At 48.9% G+C, this 21901-nt stretch overlaps 1 protein-coding gene across 1 annotated transcript in view; it reads left to right on the top strand.

Moving 5' to 3' along the window:
• The window catches only part of HSPH1 (heat shock protein family H (Hsp110) member 1), a 735818-nt gene that overhangs the window by 52786 nt on the left and 661131 nt on the right, over nt 1-21901 (top strand). The window contains exon 2 of the mRNA XM_078656001.1: nt 15815-15872. Coding sequence (XP_078512127.1) covers nt 15815-15872 — 58 coding nt within the window. The remainder of the gene's footprint in view (nt 1-15814; nt 15873-21901) is intronic.

Genomic DNA, 21901 nt, shown 5'->3' with positions numbered 1-21901 from the left:
GTAATATTGAGAAATGTGTAAGGTCTTGCATAAATTGCTAGATTGCTGACAAATCCAAGAAAACTTTTAATCCACCATTAGGCGTAATGTGTTCTCCTCAGTTTCCCTGGGAAGAATTAGCTTTAGATATTATGGGCCCGATCAATTGGTTTGATGGTACATTAAAGTATATTATCGTTTTAGTTGATTTATTCTCTAGGTGGTTTGAATTAAAGGTTTTTGATAAGGTAGACACCAGGAATGTAATTGATTTTTTTAGACTCCCATCTTTTTACAAGAAGGTTTTCCTGCTTCTATTTTAACTGATAACGGAGTACAACTTAAATCTAAAGAAATGTTGAATTTTCTCACATCTAATGGTATTAAACAGAAGTTAACTCCACTTTATCATCCTTCCAGCAATGGCACTGTTGAAAGACTTAACAGAGTTATTAAAAGTACTTTGCAATTGTGCAGTAAATCAAAACTTTCTTGGGAAAATGAATTTAAAAAAATGTTGTGGGCTTATAGAGTAACACCTCATTCTTCTTTAGGTAAAAGTCCTTTTTCTCTCATAAGGTGTAGGATACCGTTTTCTAAGACAAATCCAGGTTGGATGAAACGCAATGAGATGTCTTTTTGTGATTTAAATGATGTTAGAACTAATTTAGCTAATTCACAAATCAAAAACAAAGTTTATTATGATACTAAACTTGGTTCTAAATCTGTAAATTTGCGTGTTGGTCAGTTGGTTTGTATTAAAAGTGCTAAGAAAATACCTAAGGGTCATAGCAAGTTTAGTCTCCCAAAAAAGATTGCAAAAATTCATCATAATTGAGTGACTTTAGAAAATGGTGAAAAATGGCACATGAGTCGTTTAGCTTTAGCTCATTCCAATGATATGCCAGAGCCCACTACACATGATGTATATCCCAAGTCATATCCTCGTAATTATTTTTGGTGTTAAAAGGATGCAGTAGAACTGGTCCTTCTTCGTCTTGCGATGTTGTTCCTTTTAATACAAACCGTACTAATGTTAACAGAGATAATGGTGATGAAATGTTAAACAGTGAAAGACCTTTTTTTAGTGTGAAATCATCTTTTGGCAGATATGTTAAGAAACCAGAAAGGTATAATGATTTTATTTGTTATTAAATATTTTTTATTTATTTTTTTATATAATGGGGAGGATGTTGAGTATATGGTGTTTTGGTATTGGTAAGTGGTATTTCTCTTTAATAGATTGTAGTTATTTGAATGTGTTCTAAGTTACATACTGTATGTGGTCTGGAATGTAGCTAAGGCATTCTGTTCAGCCAGCTAACTCCTCCAGATGTGCTTTTTACTTCTCCTGGAATAAATCTTATTTTCAAGACTAATGGATTCTATGGCAGGAGCGGAGGCTTCTGATTATGCTTTCTCATTTCTTTACTGCAGAAACAGCAGCCAATGAAAGTAAAACTACAATGGTAAAAAACATTTCCCATGAGGCTTCGAACCACGCCTCCAATACTACAGCTAATCCCAGTAGTAACAAACATATAAAGTATCGAGACACTAATCTGGCCTCCTCTTTCTTTGCTGCTCCGCAGCCCAGATAAGTGCTCTTTTACTTTATATGCTTGTACTGCTTCTTAGCAAGCCTCATGTTACAGATATCGCCCCTGGCGTGTTTGCTTTACTGTATTTGCTCATATTGTGTATAATTGCACTGGTTTACCGTGTTTTTGCAGCTTATTACGCTGTTGCGATTATAGTGGTTATTCCGCCGTCGGCGGCGTTCTTTCTCCTCCCGACTTCGGAGTGGGGCTTCTCTGGCCCGCTCCGTGTCCCTTTTAGTTTTCTTGGAGCGCGTGTTGTGCCCGTAGGTCCTCGTTGTGCCCCAGATGGCTGCTTGCGGCTTTGGCTGCTTTAATCGCGGTCCGCGATTAGGAGGGACTTGGCACCCCCCTCGGGGAAGGAGGCGCACGTCGGAGCCCGTCGGCAGTCCTATGTGCGTCTCCGGGGACTCGCGCGCGTCAGTGTGTGCGCGCGCAGATCGCCATTGGTGCCAGCAAGACGCTCTGCCCCCGGCTGAAGTGGGGAATCACGCAGTTTGGCCAGGAGCCGAGGGGCCATTTTTTTACACTGAAAAGCAGCGTTGTCTCTCCTGCTTTGCATCGGAGGTCTTGAGCATTAACCCCTTGCTTCCCAGTGAGTGAGGAAGTGGGGCAATTTTTGGAAACCTTTTTTTCTGAGCCAGATAAGGGTTACTTCCCTCCATTAGCCCTAGAATTGGACTTTATACGCCTGATTGTGACCCTTTTTCTTGGTATTTCCGGCACCTGTGCCTGGCACTTCCCCTGTTCAACGCCCTCTTCTGGGCTGGCAATTGTGTTTCCCTCTGGGGACTTTGAGTGGAATTTGACAATTCTCTGTGAGTATGGCAGATATGGAATACTGCGATGAGGAGGGTGCTGCGTGTGATGACCAGGGCAATGATGAATATTACGACGAAGAGTCCATGGAGGATCTTATTGACAAAAAGCTAGACGCTAAACTTGATAAAGCCCTTTCCTCGGCCCTGCTTCCCTTAGCCAAGAAACTGGAGCTATTAGTCCCTGGTAAGCCTCTCCCTCTCCCTGGCCAGGACCATTCACGCCCTCCCCCCCTAAGAAGGTGGCTACTGACCCGGCCTGGCCCCACGCTCAGTCTTATGATAGGCTATATAAAACCAAGGAGTCTTCTGCTGGTGACAAGACCTTACCATCCCGTCCCCTCCCCTCCCCCCCCCCCGGATGATACCACTACTAACACTGATACTGATACGGATTCATCGCATGCTGCTCCGCGTAAGCGCACTAAGAAACGTAAGCATGCTTCTCCTTCTGTCACCCCTTCGCCCTTCTCTTTTGACCCATCGGACATTGTACACCCTAGGTCTTCAGATTGGGTCTCCCCCCCCCCTGCTGTGGCGGAATACCTGGAAACTCACCTCCGCAAAGGTTTTGACAAAGAGGTGAGAGCACGCCTGAAATCCGAATGTCCCCGTCCCGATTTGGCCCACAAGGTGGCCATCACTCCAGACATTGACACTTCCATGACTACTTTCCTCAAAAAATATAAAAAAGACCCCAAGAAAGGGATTGATCGCGCGCTCAGAGTGTGCCAAGATAAGGTCCTTGACCTTTCGGGCCCGTTGGCCAAGATCCTGGAACTGGCCCTCCAAGCTCAAGAGACTGGGGACGCCATTCATCCTGAGATCCTAGCGGGCTGGGCGCAATGGGCCATCTGCATGCTAGGGAACGCTAATGCGCCTTGGCTTCTGGTGACCTGTTCTCAGGACACCCCCGCGCCGCACGGCCACCAGCTGTGTGTGTGCCCCTCGCCGCTGCTCGCAGCCTCGTTGTGCCGTCTGCCTTGCCGCCCTAGCTGCCTGCCTCGCTGTTCCCTGCCCCAGCAGTTCCGCCGTATCTTCGTGGTATATTGTGGTTTTGTTGTATTTTTATTGCCTTTTGTATTAACTTTGCTGTTGTCCCCCTGTGCCTTGCCCGCCCCGCTCCCCGCTGCCCGCCGCCGTTCACGCGGCCACGCCCCCTTTTGTTTTGTGTCCTCCCCGCTCCCGCCTCCCAGCTGCTCCTCCCTCCCACTTGTCCTTAAATGGCGACCGCGCGGCGCAGGTGAGTGTGACCTGTTCTCAGGACACCCCCGCGCCGCACGGCCACCAGCTGTGTGTGTGCCCCTCGCCCCTCGCTGCTGCTCGCAGCCTCGTTATGCCGTCTGCCTTGCCGCCCTAGCTGCCTGCCTCCCTGTTCCCTGCCCCAGCAGTTCCGCCGTATCTTCGTGGTATATTGTGGTTTTGTTGTATTTTTATTGCCTTTTGTATTAACTTTGCCGTTGTCCCCCTGTGCCTTGCCTGCCCCGCTCCCCGCTGCCCGCTGCCGTTCACGCGGCCACGCCCCCTTTTGTTTTGTGTCCTCCCCGCTCCCGCCTCCCAGCTGCTCCTCCCTCCCACTTAGCCTGAAATGGCGACCGCGCGGACGCGCAGCGGACACGTGCAGCGGGCGCGCCGATTGTGCGCCGAAGGCGCGCCAAAGGCAAGCCCGTCTGCGCCCGTCCGCGCCTGGACCGCGCCCAGTGCCAGGACCCTTGGCCCCCACAGACGCAAGACGACCCGACAGACCTACGATGCCGCTGCCCTCAACGCATTCAATGCCGGCCGGAACCCCACCTGCTGCCGGGCCGCCCCGAAACGCACTCACGGACCCTTCACCTGCAGAACCTGCAAGTTCTCCTGCCTCCGAACCGGCACCGCGCCCGCCAAGCCAAGCACCAGCAGCAACCACCTGAAGTGCATCCTGCTCAACACCCGCTCCGTCCACAGACACGGAAACCTGGATGAACGCCTCCTCAGCCCCCGCCATCGCCATCGCCATCCCGGACGGGTACAAGATCATCAGGAGGGACCGCGTCAACCAGACCGGAGGAGGCATCGCCATCATCCACAAGAACACCATCCGCATCACGACCGACTCCAACGACACCTTCGCCGCCGCCGAGCACCTCCACTTCCAGATTCACACCGACCCAAAGACGACCCTCAGAGGCACCCTCATCTACAGACCCCCGGGACCACGCACACAATTCAGTGAAGACATCACGGACTTCATCAGCCCGCACGCCCTCATCTCCGCCGACTACATCCTCCTAGGGGACCTCAACTTCCACCTGGAGAACAACAAGGACCGCAACACCGCCGCCCTGCTGGACAACCTCGCCAACCTCGGACTCAAGCAACTGGTCAACACCCCCACCCACTACGCCGGCCACACGCTTGATCCCGTCTTCTCAACCAGCAAGCACATCAGCTTCAGCCACTCCACCGGACTCCACTGCACCGACCACAGCTGCGTCCACTTCAGCTTCAGAAAAACCACAACCCACCACCACCCGCAACAGGTTCCTCACAGGAGCTGGAGCAAGATCACCGCCGACCAGCTCACCACCTCCCTCAGCCAGAACCCACCTGCCAGCACAACGGACCCCAACGAAGCAGCCCGCAACTTCACGCAGTGGCAGACCACCTGCGCCGACGACCTCGCACCACTGAAGAACCCTCCCAGCAGACCCAGAAGCAAGAGGGCCCCCTGGTTCACCGACGAACTCAAGGACTCCAAGAAGACCTGCCGCACCCTCGAGAAAGCCTGGCTCCTCGACCAGACCACTGACAACATGAACGCCCTCAAACACGCCACCCGCAAGCACCACCAGCTCATCCGCACCACCAAGAAGAAATCACTGAAGGAGCGACTGGACAACAACGCCCACGACAGCAAGGAACTCTTCAGCGTCGTCAAGGAGCTCTCCAACCCCAGCACCGGCAACAACGACATCACTCCTTCACAAGACCTCTGCGACTCTCTCGCATCGTTCTTCCACCGCAAGATCGCCGACATCCACAACAGTTTCGACACACCTTCCACGCACCCAACCGTCGAACCAACGCACCCACCGCCACCCTCCGTACCTGGACCATGGTGACCACCGAAGACACAGCCCGCACGATGAACACCATCCACTCCGGATCTCCAACCGACCCCTGCCCCCACCACGTCTTCAACAAGGCCGACTCCACCATCGCACCCTAACTCCGGGACGTCATCAACACCTCCCTCAACACCGCCACCTTCCCGGAGAGCTGGAAGCATGCCGAGCTCAGCGCCCTACTGAAGAAACCAACAGCGGACCCCACCGACCTCAAAAACTTCCGCCCCATCTCGCTCCTCCCTTTCCCTGCCAAGGTCATCGAGAAGATCGTCAACAGACAGCTTGCCGCCTTCCTCGACCCCTCGCAGTCTGGTTTCAGAGCCAACCACAGCACCGAGACCACCCTCATCGCAGCCACCGACGACATCCGAACCCTGCTCGACAACGGGGAAACAGCGGCACTCATCCTCCTGGACCTCTCTGCAGCGTTCGACACCGCACCCTAGTCCAACGCCTCAGCAACACCGGCATCCAAGAGAAGGCACTGGAGTGGGTCATCTCGTTCCTCGCCGGAAGAACACAGAGAGTCCGCCTCCCCCCGTTTCGATCCGAGGCCACCGAAGTCATCTGCGGCGTCCCCCAAGGCTCATCACTCAGCCCCACCCTCTTCAACGTCTACATGAGACCTCTTGCTGCCATCGCACGCAAACACAACCTCAACATCATCTCCTACGCCGACGACACCCAGCTGATCCTCTCCCTCACCAGAGACCCCGACACCGCCAGAACCAGCCTACACGAAGGGATGAAAGACGTCGCCGAGTGGATGAAGAACAGCCGCCTGAAACTGAACTCAGACAAGACGGAAGTCCTCATCCTGGGACCATCGCCCGCCGCCTGGGACGACTCCTGGTGGCCCCCAGCCCTGGGCACCGCTCCCAAGCCAACAGACCACGCACGCAACCTGGGCTTCATCCTGGACTTCTCCCTCTCGATGACCAGACAAGTCAACGCCGTCTCCTCATCATGCTTTCACACCCTTCGCATGCTTCGCAAGATCTTCCGATGGATCCCGACCGAAACCAGGAAGACAGTCACCCAGGCCCTTATCACCAGCCGACTGGACTACGGAAACACCCTCCACGCCGGTACCACAGCCAAGCTACAGAAAAAACTCCAACGCATCCAGAACGCCTCCGCCCGACTCATCCTGGACATCCCCCGACGCAGCCACATCTCCGGCCACCTGAGGGACCTGCACTGGCTCCCCGTCAACAAGAGGATCACGTTCAGGCTCCTCACCCACGCACACAAGTCTCTCCACGACCTGGCCCCAAGTACCTCAACGACCGCCTGACCTTCTACACGCCCACCCGCCAGCTACGGTCCACTAGCCTCGCCCTCGCCGCCGTACCACGCATCCGAAGAGCCACCGCCGGAGGCAGATCCTTCTCCTAGCTGGCGGCCAAGACATGGAACTCCCTCCCCATCCACATTCGGCTGACCCAGGACCACCTCGCCTTCAGGAGACAACTCAAGACCTGGCTGTTCGAGCAGTAGCGGACCCCCTCCCCCAAGCGCCTTGAGACCCTTCCGGGTGAATAGTGCGCTATACAAGTGTTATGATTGATTGATTGATTGAAAGAGGAAAGTCAGTCTTGCTCCAGATTGACCCTCAGTTAGTGGAGCTGGCTTCTTCTGAACCGGGTCCTCTGGCGGAAGGGCAATTGTTCGGAGACAATTTTGTGAAAGATATTGCGAAATTTGTTATTACCTTCGCGTCCCATGATAAGTCTCAAGCCTCCTTGTAGAGGGTGTTGCACCAGGTCTCTAATAGGGCCGGACGTGGCAGAGGACGCTCGACCGGCCGCTATTCTAATACCAGTCCTCAAAGGGGATACGCACCCAGACGTGGCAGAGGCTACACGCAAGAGCCGGACCAGGCCGGTTTCTACCCGTCACGATCACGCGGCTTCAGAGGCCGCTTTAATCGAGGTGTCAACAGAGGCTACAAGAATTTCGACAATCAATCCTCGGGTAAGTCCCGTGTGCCCCTTGGCTCCTTTGGGGGGCAGGTTGCGTCACTTTGTGTTGAATTGGACGAATCTCACTTCAGATTTTTGGGTCCTCCAGACCGTACAGGGCTACCAGATTGAGATGTTAGAGTGTCCCCTTCAGGCCTCTCCCCCTCAGCCTCTCCTTTTTTCCCTTCTAGAACAGAGTTTTATCGACTCAGAGCTGGAAGAATTGTTAGCCAAAAGGGCTATTGCTGTAGGACCCTTCATTCCAGGAGGCTTCTGCAGCAACGTCTTCCTAGTTCAGAAGAAAGGAGGCGGTCAGCGCCTAGTTTTAAATTTAAGAGACTTCAATCCCAAGAGGGTATCCATCTTTTACGAGACCTTCTGTTGGAAAACGACTGGATGGTCCGTTTAGATTTAAAGGACGCCTATCTGACTGTCCCCATTTGCCCCTCACATCAAAAGTTGTTACAGTTCCCTTGGAAAGGGCAGTGGTACCGATACAGGGTGCTGCCCTTTGGTCTGTCCTCAGCCCCTTGGGTGTTCACCAAGCTTCTCAAACCTGTGATCTCTCGCCTCCGAGAGATGGGAGTGCGTCTCATTGTTTACCTAGACAACATGCTTATTCTAGCCCAAGATCGGACTCTTCTTCTCACCCACTTAGAGTGGACGACGTCCCTGTTGCAGAATCTGGGGTTCGTTATCAATGCCAAAAAATCGGTGATGATACCGAACCAACAGATGGAATTCCTAGGTTTTCTGATAGATTCAGTATCAGCGCAACTCCTCCCCCCTCTTCACAAAATCAGGTCCATCAAGAGGGAAATAAAGTCCACCTTGAACAAGGAAATGATTTCCTTGCATGCTCTAGCGAGGATTGTGGGCCTCCTGGCTTCGTCAATTCAGGCCATTTTCTCGGGCCCCTTACATTACAGGGCCCTACAGAGACTGAAAATCTTTTATTTACAGAGAAAATTTAATTACGACCATCTCATTCCTCTTTCCCCCGAGGCCCGAGAGGAACTTCAGTGGTGGCTGGAACACATGTCAGCCTGGAATGGCCGAGCCATCTTCGGCGCAGCCCCAGATGTGATAGTCGAGTCAGACGCCAGTCAGTGGGGTTGGGGCGCTCGCTGTGGAGACTTTACCACAGGAGGACGATGGTCAGCAGACGAACTCACGCTACACATAAACTGTCTAGAGTTGTTAGCAGGGTCGTTTGCCATCAGGTCTGTCTCACCGCTGAAGAGCAACTGTTGTATTCTTCTTCGAATGGACAATGTCTCAGCGGTGAGATACATCAATCAGTTAGGAGGAACGAAGTCTCGCATGCTGGTACACATTGCGAAGGAATTTTTGCACTTTTGCCTGGATCGCAAGATCTCTGTGGTGGCAGAATACCTTCCGGGGAAATTCAATCAGGTGGCGGATTGGAATTCCTGGTTTCTTCGAGACTTCAGCGATTGGAGGCTTCATCCATCGCTGTTTGCGCAGATCATGACTATGCGAGGCCCTTGTCAGATAGATCTGTTTGCCTCTCGCCTCAATGCCCATCTTCCCCTGTTTTACAGTTGGACACCGGATCCGATGGCAATGGGAACAGATGCATTCCTACACCATTGGGGGCAACAGAGGAATTATGCCTTTCCTCCGTTTGCTCTGATCCCGAGGGTGGCGGCTTTTGTGCGCCGACAGAGGGCGACAATAGTGTTGGTAACTCCGTTCTGGTCGACTCAGTCGTGGTTTCCCACGCTGTTGGAGTTATCTGTGGACCTTCCCTTCCGGCTCCCAGTGTTCCCGACGCTTCTGCAGGATCCAGTGGGGTCTTGCCATCCCCTAATCCTGCAGAATCAGTTGACTTTAATGGTGTGGATGCTCTCCGGAGACATGAGTGCCTTGCAGGCCTTTCACATGAGGCTTCCAGCTTCATGCAGCAAGCGTGGGCTCCTTCCACCCGGAAACGATACTCTGCATCTTGGAAGAAGTGGGTGGGTTGGTGCCTTCCAAAACAGGTGGATCCCGTGGGATCAACTATAACTGATGTTCTGAATTTTCTGTCTGAATGTGCAGCTTCAGGCCTGGCTTACAGGTCAGTTAATAATTTCAGGTCTGCTATTTCTGCTGGTCGCGATCACATCGATGGTAAGACTGTGGGGATGCATCCCCTGGTTTGTAAGTTACTTAAAGGAGTTTGTGTGGCCAACCCTCCTCAGCCCAAGTATTCCACGCTTTGGGATGTTACAAAAGTTCTTACTCTTTTGGAAACCTGGCCCGATAATGGTGATTTGTCCTTAAAACAGCTTTCTGCCAAGCTTACTATGCTACTGTGTCTCATTTCATGTCGCAGAGTTTCAGATGTTAGAGCTTTAGATTTGGCTGGTAGGATGTTTTCTCCGCAGGGTGTCTCCTTTGTTATTACACGACGAACTAAGACCATGTCACGCTCAGTGGAGTATCCCGCTTTTCCACATAATAGCAAGTTATGTGTGTTGCAGTGTCTGAAATGCTATGAAGAGCGGACTATTGCTCACAGGACTGATCCTTTAGGCCAGTTGCTGATCTCTGTTCAGAAACCCTTCAAACCAGTCGCTGCGGCTACTTTAGCCAGATGGGTTCGTTGGGTTAAGTCAGAGGCTGGCATCGATATCTCTGTCTATGGTGCTCATTCAGCTAGAGGTGCGATGGCTTCTAAGGCCTATTTGTTAGGTTCCCGCTTAGAGGACATCCTCAAAGCGGCTGATTGGTCTTCTGATTCAATGTTTAAAGTTTTTTATTTTAAACCTATTCCCCATGTTTCTGATGCTGTGATTGATGAGCTTTGAACCAGCATAATCAGAAGCCTCCGGTCCTGCCATAGAATACAAAATTTTCTAGCTAACGCGACAAGAATTTTAGATTCTATTAAGGACACGGAGGCGAGGATTATCCCACCCGTTGGGACAGTTATGCAACTGTAAAGTTGTTTGAAGTATGTTGTTTAACAACTTTATACCCACCCAGTGAGAAATGTAGTGGTGGGCTCCTTTTCTCAAACTTCTTTTTCTGTTTCAGGGAATGATTCCAACAAGAGTTGAATACCTTCTTTGGATTGAACTACTGTACCTTCCTGGAAGAAGATGATTCCTTCGTGGTTATGGATTATTCTCCGTTGAGAATTCCTATAGGAACTGTTTTTCTCTCCGTTGAGAGTTCAAGATTTGGTTTATTTTAAAGAGACTGTTCGCGCAAAGAAAGAGGAGGCCAGATTAGTGTATCGATACTTTATATGTTTGTTACTACTGTGATTGGCTGTAGTATTGGAGGCGTGGTTCAAAGCCTCATGGGAAATGTTGTTTTTTACCATTGTAGTTTTACTTTCATTGGCTGCTGTTTGTGCAGTAAAGAAATGAGAAAGCATAATCCTCGCCTCCGTGTCCTTAATAGAATCTAAAATTCTTCTTGCGATAGCTAGAACATTTTGTATTCAACTTATTATTGAATGCTACAGTCCTGCGGGAGCATTGCATCTACTCTTTCCATGGCGGTAGGCCGCCCTTGGCTCCCTCAGTGCCCCGCCGTGAGGCATCTCAAGGACCTGTGTGAGCCTTGCCTCTACCTTTTGGTAATTCTCTCTTTTTCTACGTTTCTTGCGTTCCACCACGCTACCTACGGTTTCACGATCGGAGGGAGCTCACCCCTTCAACCTAGGTCTGCCCCCCCACCCACACCCCACTGCCCCGGTAAAGGGACGCCTGTCCCTCACTCCCTTACGTTTGTTTTATCTTTGTGGGCCACTGCCCCTGGGGCCTGCTTACAACGGATGGCGGGGTGATTCCCCCCCGCATACCCCGCAAGCGTGCTGAAACCTGCATGATGCCCCCCATTACAATCGTCCTTTTCGAACTTCCAGCATATTTTTCCTGCCTTGTTATTGCCCTTATTCTTCCCTTTGAACCCTTGTCCCACCCCTCATCTTTGCCCTTATTCTCGTATGGACGGAAGTTGCTCTATTTGCTGCGGACACCTTCCCTGGCTGCCACCATGTGTGTCGTGAACCCCTCCATGTCCTATGAATCCCATCCCATTATCGGTCACACCTGCATCTTCTCCCTGAAACCCTCATCGTATTTCAGCCATGCATCGCCCTGGTACTACTGCTGCGCCTCGTGCACTTTTTGCTCGTATAAAATTAGTGCTGCTGTGCTTTGGGGAAATTTTTCAATGAAGACGCATGCCAATGTTCTGAATGTTTTCAGCCAATTTTCTATTGATCTTTTTACTCTTGGCTTGCAGTGGTCCCTCAAGTCATCGTCTTTTTTGTCCTGCGCCGCTAAGTCTAAATCTGCCTGACGCACTTCCAGCAGTGAGAAAATGTCTATGAACTCCTTCCTCCATATTCTCTCCTACACTGTTAGTGGGATGAGATTGGCAAATCCTAACAATTTCGTGCTTGTGGGGCGGGGGGTCACTCGGAAGGGCGCAGATACTAGCTGGCCAGCTTCCCGCACTGGTCCAGGCCCTCCCAAGCCATGCTTGTGCCCCTACCCCCGGGGGCCGCTGTCCCCTCCTTAGTGGTCACCACGGGTTCTGCCTCCTAGCTATGTGGAGACTGGCTGGCGTCCCCTTTTTCTTTGCCTGTGGCTCCTTTCCTGTGCCACCCGGTCGGCCCTTTGGTCAACCTCTGGCTACCCCCTTGCCCACCCATGTCCCACTGGAGGTTTCCTTGGCCGCGGGCTCCTGCCCCTGGCCATTGCCCCAGGCTTAACTCTGTCTGCCTTGGGGGTGGCATGGACCACGGCCCCTGCATTGCCACCTTGCTCACTCCCATTTGCGTGCCCATATTAAACTTCTGCCCTGGTTCCCTCTCCGGTGGACCCTCCCACCGCGCCCTCGCGCTCCCAGTTTTGCCACTTTAAGCGCAATGCTTAACTCTCTCTCCTTGTTGATCGCATCGGATCGGCATTCGCGTGTATCCTGAGGGGTCGCCGAGCTGGCTACAGACCCCTTGTCATCGCTGCTCCCTTCAGTTTCTGAGCTGGAGACCCACTCTGGAGTTGTGGCCCTCCTGTTCCTGGCCTGAGGTTGCTTCTTCCCCCTTTGCCCTCCACCCTTGGCCTGGGTGTTTCTTGCACCTGTCTTGCTGGCTGCGGGGGCTGCCATCTTGGCTGCATGCCCCCTACCCCCGGCTTTCTTGTGGGGTAGTCCTATTGGCCCTACTTGTCGTGGCTTCTTCCCATGGGCCCATCCCGGATCTGGTGGTCCATCCACGCTGCTCCTTTCAGTGCTACCAGCGACCTGTCTATTTCCAACATTGCCTGCAAGTCGCTGCTCAGATCAGGTCCCCGCGTTGTTGTCTAGCTTGTCACGGTCCTCCCTGAAGCCCGCTGATAGCCGTGTCTTCCTCCCGGCTTGCGCACGCTTGTTTGCCATCCCACGCAAATCCCTTGTGCACCGGTTCCCTTCTGGTGCCCTTCGATATTTACCAGCTAGCCAGAGATGGTGCCTTCTGGAGCCTTTCTCTGTTTTCCCGCCCGTCCAAGCTGGTGAGCCAAAAATGCTCCAGTTAGGCTTTTCTTTGCCCTGTTTTTTCTTCTCTTGTATCCCAGTGGTCCTCTGGGCTTTCCTGCCCCGCTGTCGGCTATGCCTGGAACTTGGGGACCACCTCTGGTATCTTTACCGGACTCCGGCCCTTGTTTAGCTGATCCGGTGCATCCACACAAAGAAAGACTGGCCCACGAGTGTCGCCGAGGGCTGGCCTGCACCTACTGCAGGCTGTGCTTTGTAGTGGGTCTCACCGCCAGTCCCCTTCTCCTTCTGGCACAGACCTGACCCGCCAGAACAATGAAAGGATGTCCCAGTCACCTTTTGCGCCCTTTTTATTCCCAGGCGGCAACCGAGACCTCCTGCTGGCCCCTGGCCTCGTTGCCTGCCTCCGTCGTCGTGGAGCTTCCCCCGGTGCAGGATCAAATAGTTGAACAGCGGGCCAGGTTGAGTGAGCGGAGGGGCCGTGAACCTTTAAGGGGGAGGCCTTCCCTGCCACTGGGCATGCCCGTCCTCCGATGCGTCGTCTGCCTCTTGAGCCGCCCCCATGCCACCGCAGCTGAGCGGATGGGTCACGCCGAAAAAGGCGCAAAAGCCGGCTCATAGCTGCCACTCCCGCTGTAACACGCGTCCCTTCTCATCCGCCAATCCGTTCCAGGTCAGTGTAGAAGTCTTCTCGCCACTGCCCGCTGTGGATTTCACCTCAGTCAGGGCGTCAGGCAGCGAATCAGTGCTCTCACTCTCCGCACCGTAAAACAGCTGAGCGGATGCGTGCCCTCGTTACTCCTTTGCAGAGCGAAGAACGCCACCAACCGCCGTGTCTCAGTCCTGAATCTGGATTGTCCTAGCTGCAGTTGTCTCGCTCCTGGCTCGCGGTCAGTCCGTTGCTGCAGAGATTTCTGATTACTTCTTCTATTCAGCGAGGAGGGAGCGGTATTGTGCCTACCTTGGTCCGTTGCCCATTATTTATCCCCCCCTTGCCTCATCAGCTCGTCCCCGGATGGGAGAGGGTTTGTGTTTGCCCTGGTGGGACCAATCCTGGTCACCCCCTTTCGAGCGGGCTATTTACATGTGCGGGGGAGGAGCTTGCCGCTTCCGGCCGGCGTTTGGCCAAGGCCCCTGATGGGTCTGGCTTCGTCTTCCCCCTGCCCGGGTTACGACTTACAGTTGAATTATTGGGGTGTCAGAAAGAAAGCTGGCCAGTCTGCTGGCCCATGTTCATAGCTTGAAGGGTCAAGCAGAACCAAAAGAAGTGGAATGGTTAAAGGTTCAGGGCCATTTGGCATTAAATGTCTTTCAAGTTTTGTGGGCCAGGTGTCCCATGCAAAAGCTCCTGAGGTGGATTTTTTCCAATTGTTTGCCAGTATCCTGCAGTCTATCGTATTGCATGAGGATGATGGAACAGATTCAAAGGGATCTTTCATGGTGGTTGGATCAGGATCATCTCATGAAGGAGGTTCCCCCTATCTCCTCCTGTTCTGCTGGGTTTGACAAAGTACTCCAACCTCTTAGGTTTGGATTAGAAGCAGGTTTGGGGTTTTTTGTTGCACCCTTTGAGTAGATGAATACGCTCTTGAACTATTTTGGCATATGAGGTGAAAGGTGAAGTTTCTCCTTCTGGGGTTCAGGGAAGGTCTGCGTGAAGCATGACTACAACAATGGCTGAGATATAAGGGGCCTCAATTGTGGAGATATGTAGGGCAGCTTCCTAGGCTACTCCTTCCACTTTTGTAAGACAATATAGGATTGACGAGTTGGAATGCCTTGATAATATTCTTAGTTGCAAAGTATTATCTTCTATGAAGTAATAGAGCAGTTTTTTGTGCTGATGCATTTAGTTCGATTTCAGTGTTTTTGCAAATCAGTTGTCCCTTTTTTTTTTCTTTCTTGCTGTGCATCATTTGTTTGGAAGAAAGGCGATGGAAGATAAAGCTTGTATCACTTACCAGTAATGGCATTAAACCTAGTCCTTTTCCCTCGCCTTCCTTCAAGTTCACTTCCACCCTCTCGGTACGGAACAACTGAGTTCCTAGTAAGGAACAACTGAGTTCCTAGTTCTAGTTGTGTACTTACAGGAGGGTGGAGGGTGTGGGAGGAGCTTTTAGTTCTCGGAAGGAGAATGTCTGATTGGAAGCAGGGAAGCCTCATTTGTATAGAAGGAAGGTGAGGGAGAAGGTCTAGGAGTAATGCTGTTATCGATAAGTAATAAAAGCATACCTAAAAGTGTATTCGTATACAGATGTAGCTATTACTTGGGAAAATACATTGACCGTGTATAACACTTGTTCTGAATTAAAATGTTGCCACCCATTGAAAACCTAATGGCAAATGCAACCTACTTGAAATCAGCTTACTGCGCATGGTTATAGTGATGGGTACAAACTTGACTAATATTAGTAAAGTAAAAAGTACAGGTAGTATAGAATATGTACAGGTGAAACCAGGATGTTTTGCTCATTAAGTGAATGTATTCATAAAACTTTAAATCCTTTTAATCTGCCAACAGTTTGACAATTTGGGCTAAGCCACACCTGTTGGTTCTGCATTATTAATAGGTCTATATTTGCATGGTTTTTTGGATAATGCTGATTACCCAATGCAGAATAGCATCAGCAAAAAGCTTTGTCAAAGCCAGTAGGTCTGCATTGGCAAAACCATAAGGAGTGACCTCTTAGCTTTGTCAATCCTGTTGCATACAGAGTGCTAATGTGGTATTTAAATCAACGTTGTGGAACATGCAGCAAATCCTGTATGAAGTAAGTCTGTGAGGGTGTTGACGTAAGTTGTTCGAGAAAGGCATTACACTTTTTTGTGTCTTTTTTTTCTTTCAGGGCAGTTGTATCGTTTGGATCCAAAAATAGAACTATTGGCATTGCAGCCAAGAACCAGGTACAGTGAGTGCTTGTGTTGTTAAACTTGGTTAGTTTTGAAAGTGTGAAATCCAGTCTCCTGAAAGAATCCTTTAAGGAAAATACCACTATTCCAGTATCTAAAAAATAGATAAATCTATGTATAAAAATACATTCAAAACCCCACTTACTGAATTCAACCAACCTTTTTTATTCATTCATAATGGAGGAAGTCGGGTCTGTCTTCTTTTGCTAAACTATAGAAACGACTTTAACTTCCATGAGAGATATAGTGTCACTTAAGTGGACCACCTTGTTCAATAGCTATTTGTGTGTAATTTTATTGATGAAAGACAATCATTCATATAACCACAAGTGGAGCCAATAAGTTCACGTTTTTCGAAAATGCGAGTGTGAATATGATCTGCCTAAATTATATTAGAGGCTAAGAAAATGTTCCATCTACTTTATTAGCTGTGTCAAATGTATTTTCAGAGCAGTAGTATACAGAGCAGTTAAAAAAATACACTATGTATGACTCTACCTTCATCTTCCCAAAGAAAGACATTGAAATAAATACAACTCATGTAGATTGTTTTCATCATCAATTTACTTTGAGACCCCATTATGTTCCCTGCAAGGTACACTGCTCCGGTCTCGTTGTGATGGATACATCTACTAGCTGATTGCTCATCTTTGAAATCCCCTGGAGCCAGACTGTATCAACAAACGTTTTAATATTACTCCTGGGCCAACAGGTAGACTAATGGCCCCAGACTGACTCCGGTGCCTTCCCGGGTAGGATATCATGCAGCCATATATGGTGCCACCCTGTTGCTCTTACGCCAGTTGCTTAACACTCCTTGAATTGTCACTTTATTTTTTTATGGACAAATGTCCACCTCTGGAAAAAATTGGAATCTAAATGATGTTGCTAATGCTGTGACCATTTCTGAACCCAATAATGTCTGCCTTTGAAGTTTAGATCCTACACACCTCTCCTGGACTGATTATGGTCTTAGTTCATGCACTCGATGGCTATTGAGTAATAGGAGTGGTCTTCTTTTTGCCCCCATCTTTCTGCGATTCCTGCTCTCAAATGGCACCTTGAAAGGTTTCCAAGCTGTCGAAGACCTCCCATGCTGATTATGAGCAGTACCAAATTAGGGAATCATCTTTAGCTCAATGCCGTTCCTGGTGCTGGGAGAGGTTGCCTGGTTGGAAGAGCAATTCCCTAATTCTGACTTTGATGGTGTCTTTGCTTTTGTTTCTTATTCTGGAGCATGAGACCACTGACAGGACCTGGCTCTGTTCCAGCTCCATGCCCAGTGTTCCAGACCCTACTCTTACTTTATTTTCTGAATCCTGCTGCTGACCTCACTCAAGTGGCAGCTTTCAAGTAGACTTTGTTGGCCATATTTGGACCTCTGTTCCCTCTGGGGTGCCTTCTGGTACTAAGGTGCCAACATGATCTTTAACTGTGCATCCACCAGTGACTTCAACCATCGTGCTGGTTGAACCTTTTGATGCTGATGAAAACGTCCTGTCCATGACTGCACTGCTTTTTATTTTGTCAAACTGGAGAAAGGGATGAAAACTGCTCAATGATACCTTAACTGGGGAGGCATTGAGTTGAGCCAGAGTTGTGATGCCACCTGTCCATGTTGGAGAACAAACAGACACACATCCAGTTCCATTATGGTAATTGAGGTATTCAAGAAGTGGAGAATACGCTACGAACACTGTCGTCTTGCTTTGCTCTCGGCCACCATGCCTTTTCTTGCAACCGCGGCGCTCAACTATTAAAGCCAGATATCCGGCACATTGAGGACTGATTACTATTGCACAGATTAATTCGTCTTGCATTTCCAGTGAAATTTTGGGAAATGATACAAGCATCAATTTGAGATCACCTTGTGACCATCCACATGATCACTATCATCTGATTAGGTCTGTTTACGCCATTTGTACTAGTGAATTACAACTTAATCACCAATACTTCCAATTTGAGCCCTGAAGAAGTCTCGACAGAGATGAAACGCGTTGGCTAAATTTCTGATGATTTGGATTTTATAAAGAAATTTTTGAAGTACATCAATAAAGAACAATTTTCTATTGCAAGTGGATTTTAGACCTGCTCTCTTGAATTTATGTCTGGACATTTTATCCGATATATGAAGAAATTCTGAAATTTTATAATTTTGGATGGGTGCTAATTCCAATTTGTGACTGTTTTGTATTTGGTTTTCCCAAATAGGGGGTGAAGAGGGGTGTACCTCCTGGTTTTGAGCACCATCACTTTATTGAATTAGCCAATTGTAATAGCTAGGTGCAAGCTTGTTTGCCTCAACCCCTATTCTTGCGCTTTCTCTGAAATCATCATATGTAAACTTTTGAGTGTATACTGCTTATGTTCAATGTTCTGGTAGGTCAAGAACGTTCCGATAGGATCATTTTTTCATATAAAGTCACATTTTTCATCATTTTTCAGTTGATCTGAGGATTGGATGGATCAAGTCCTATTATTATAGCCGTCCTGCAAGATTTGATGCCCTTGCTGTAAAACATTTTTTTCAGTGTTAAACAGGTGCTCGCTTTAGAAAGTGACATACACAGACAAGATGAGTAATAGCCTCCTTTGAAGCACCAAATAATCAACATGTCCTTGGGTCATTTTATTTCCAGGATGGCTGGTTAGCCAAGGATGGCAGAGTGCCAAAAAGAGTGGTCATCAGCTTTTTCTTTATGTGGACCTTGAACGTTGTACTTGGGTACGGGGCCGGTTTCAGGATGTTAAAAGATTGAAGTACCATCCTAGCGGCTGGTTAGTTATTATTCTTTTATCTTAAAGTGAGTGCATTTTAGTTGCTCTATATATTACTTTGCGGAGGGCTGGAAAAGCCAGGTTCTTATTCTATAGATCTGTTGTATTTGTTGCTTCCAATGATGACCGCACGTATTCACTATGGATGGAACGGGATCTTTTTCCAATGCCTGCCACAGGGTGTTATTTAATAGACTTCCATAGGTCTGACCGTGTTTTATACCATGTTTTGATTGTGGTGTCGCTTCTCCCTAAGATTTGTTGCATAAAGCCGAATTTCAGGCGAATTGCAGGTGGCACATTCTGTGGGAGGCTAAGCACTCGCTTATATGCGTTGATTTGTAATTTGTCCCGGAGCGAAGCTTCTTTACAATGCATGACAACACTTGCATATGCCACTGTTGGTAGCAATACAGCTGCTATAACTGTTAATAATGGCTTATAGGAGGGACCATCCAGCTTTTTTTTTACAAGTGCACAGAATGCACAGGTCAGGGCTTTCCTTTCTTGATGACGTGCTGTTTTTGCACTTGGACGTTTAGTCCTTTTTTGATGTACAAACTCGAGCACTTGTAGCTGCTGACCTCTTCTAGAGTTGCCTCTCCAAGCTTGATTCTGAGTGGTGGCCCAGGTCGATTCCTGGTAGATAATATTTTCGTTTTTGTTGTATTGGTTTCTAATTTGTTAACCTTTACATAGTCTGCTAATTTAGTAAATGACCTTAGGAGTGCCACTCTTGTTTGGCTGAGGAGGACTATATTCTCTGCGCAGAAAAGGTGTGTCTGGCTCAAACTACCCAGACATGGTGGGTGGGAGTTTATCTGGTCAAGTCTTGAAGACAGGTCTTCCATAAACCAATTGAACGGATGTGGGGCTAGAACACAGCCTCGTTTAAGGCCTACTTCCATAGTAATTCTTCTTGATAGTCTTGTGCCCTTGGTTAGTTTAACTTGGATCCCATTATGTGTACAATTGCTCAATGGCGCCTAGAATTTTAAATGGGAGTCTCCACTCCCTTTATTTTCCCCACAGGAGGCCTGATGCTTTGAAGTATATAAAGCATAGATGCAACTATTTCCGCAGGCACTTAACACTTGTCTGCTATCGTTGTAACTGCTAAGATGTTCGTGATGTTAACAAACCCTCTTCGGAACCCTGCCTGGTTAACGGGGACCAAGTTGTTGGTGTTTGACCATTCAACCAGTTCCTTGAGGATTATCTTTGAATAGTAATTTTGCTTCTGAGTCTATGAAGCGCTATTAGGCTGTAGTTGGTAGGGTTAGACTGATCACCCCCCTTGAAGGCTGGATTTATTATTGACCCTCTCCAGCTCCCGTGGATTAGGCCTGTTACTCCCCCTCTTCTGAGAGCAGAGTTGGCCAGTATTTAGGATCGAGTTTAAAAATAGCCTGCGGAATGTCATTTGGCCCTGGTGCACCATCTCTGCACCTTGCCGTTATCACCTTCGCCACCTTGTCTGTAGAAAAGTGTTGAAGCATTCCGGAGGGACAGTCTCAGGTAATAAATAAGTTGATTGGACCCGGGTTTTTTTGAAGGGGTGATGTCTTCTGTTCCCTTATCCCTAGTGTTGTAACTGCTGTCCTCTACTGTTTTTTCTATGCTTATATATTTGGTAAACGTCTTGGTCAGGTGAACGACCCAGGCTTTCTCCGGCACACTTAAGGAAGCAGTTTGTTACTCTTGTGGGTCTGCTAATACCATTTACGGTTTCCCAGAAGGCTCTGGTGTTGGCTTGTTTGGCATTGAAGAGAAGTTTTATCCAGTTAATCTGTTTTCATTTATTGGCCATTCCAAAGTAGTTTTTTTGTATTAATTCCTCAAGTTTTATTTCTTTTCTCCGAAGTATGGATTGGGGTGTTTGACTTTCTTGCACTCTTTTCTTCTTAGTTCCATTTGTAAGGCTCGGCACTTGTTTGTCAAACCGTCTGGTTGGTGGACAACTTGCCTCCTGAGATGTTTTACTACAGGAGCGCGTGTCAGCAATCTAATTGAAAAATCAGTCCATGCCTCTGTCTGGGAGCAGTTGGTGGTGTTGCTAGACTCCTTTGTCTCCAAAGCTGGCCAGGTTCGGAAGTGATCTGTCTGTCTACCTCAACTACTTCAAATTGATTGTATTTAGCAGGCCTACTTCAGCTGGGGCACTTGTGCATAGTATATTTGGCTGTATGTTTCCTCAGGTGCATTAGTAAAGGCCAAGAGGATGGTATAGTTTATTATTGATCTTGAGTTTGCACTGTAATGTGTGTACCTTGGAGGCGTGTCGCCCTGAGATCTGCCATTTAACTCTCTCAAGCTTAGATGTTCCAAGGCTGTAACTAGTTGCTACCCATTGAGGTCAGGGCGTTTTGGTGGGAGAGCAGTCCAAATGTATTTTTCTGCAACCAATTGGTCATCTTCGACTGGGTTGTAAATTAGATCGGTGTTTAAATCACCTCTCACAAATATTTCCCTGGTCGGAGTCGCAAACCTTACTTCCGTTATCTTGGAGATGGAAGAGGCACAAATATTTCCCTGGTAGGAGTCGCAAACCTTACTTCCGTTATCTTGGAGATGGAAGAGGTGTGGCGCCGCGAATGGAAGAGGTGTGGCGCTGCGGCTAGGGCGACTGACTCCGGAATCTGGGGATCACGGTTCGATCCCCGGCACCGGCGGCAGATTGGCCCAGCACCATGTGACTCTGGGCAATAGCTTGCTTAATCTTCCTGACGGCTCCCAGCGCCTAGAGACCCTTACGGGTGATTGTGCGCTTTACAAATGTGGATTATTATTGGAGATGAGTTTTTAGAATAGTGCAGTATTTTCTTGTATATTGGGTTATGCATAGACGTTAATGGATGTATGTCAGTACAACGCGATCTTTTAGAGCGCGGTACTTGACATCGCAGATTTGTAACGACTTGCGTTGGAGGGCGCGGATTTAGGAATTTTATAATTTTATATTCCAACACCAGTCCCCGTAACAGTAGGGAAGGTTTTGGAATATAAAATTACAACATTCCTTATCCCACAGCGCCATCCAGCGCAAGTCATAGTAATGACTTGCGTTGTAATAGCTGCGTGGAAAAGGTCGTGCGGTGTTAACACCGCGTTGTAAACGACGTTTCCCACGTTAATCAATATTACCGTTAGTGTTGGGTGTTTTTGCCATGTGCTAAACATAACTATTTGTAGACCAGGGGCTGAACAGAGTAGTTGCTTCGAGGAGTTGTTTAATGCTGTCGCTA

This window comes from Lissotriton helveticus, chromosome 8 (genome assembly GCF_964261635.1).
Source record: "Lissotriton helveticus chromosome 8, aLisHel1.1, whole genome shotgun sequence".
Classification (NCBI taxonomy): Eukaryota; Metazoa; Chordata; class Amphibia; order Caudata; family Salamandridae; genus Lissotriton; species Lissotriton helveticus.
Note: the sequence above shows the minus strand (reverse complement) of the source record. Positions and strands in the feature narration are given on the sequence as shown.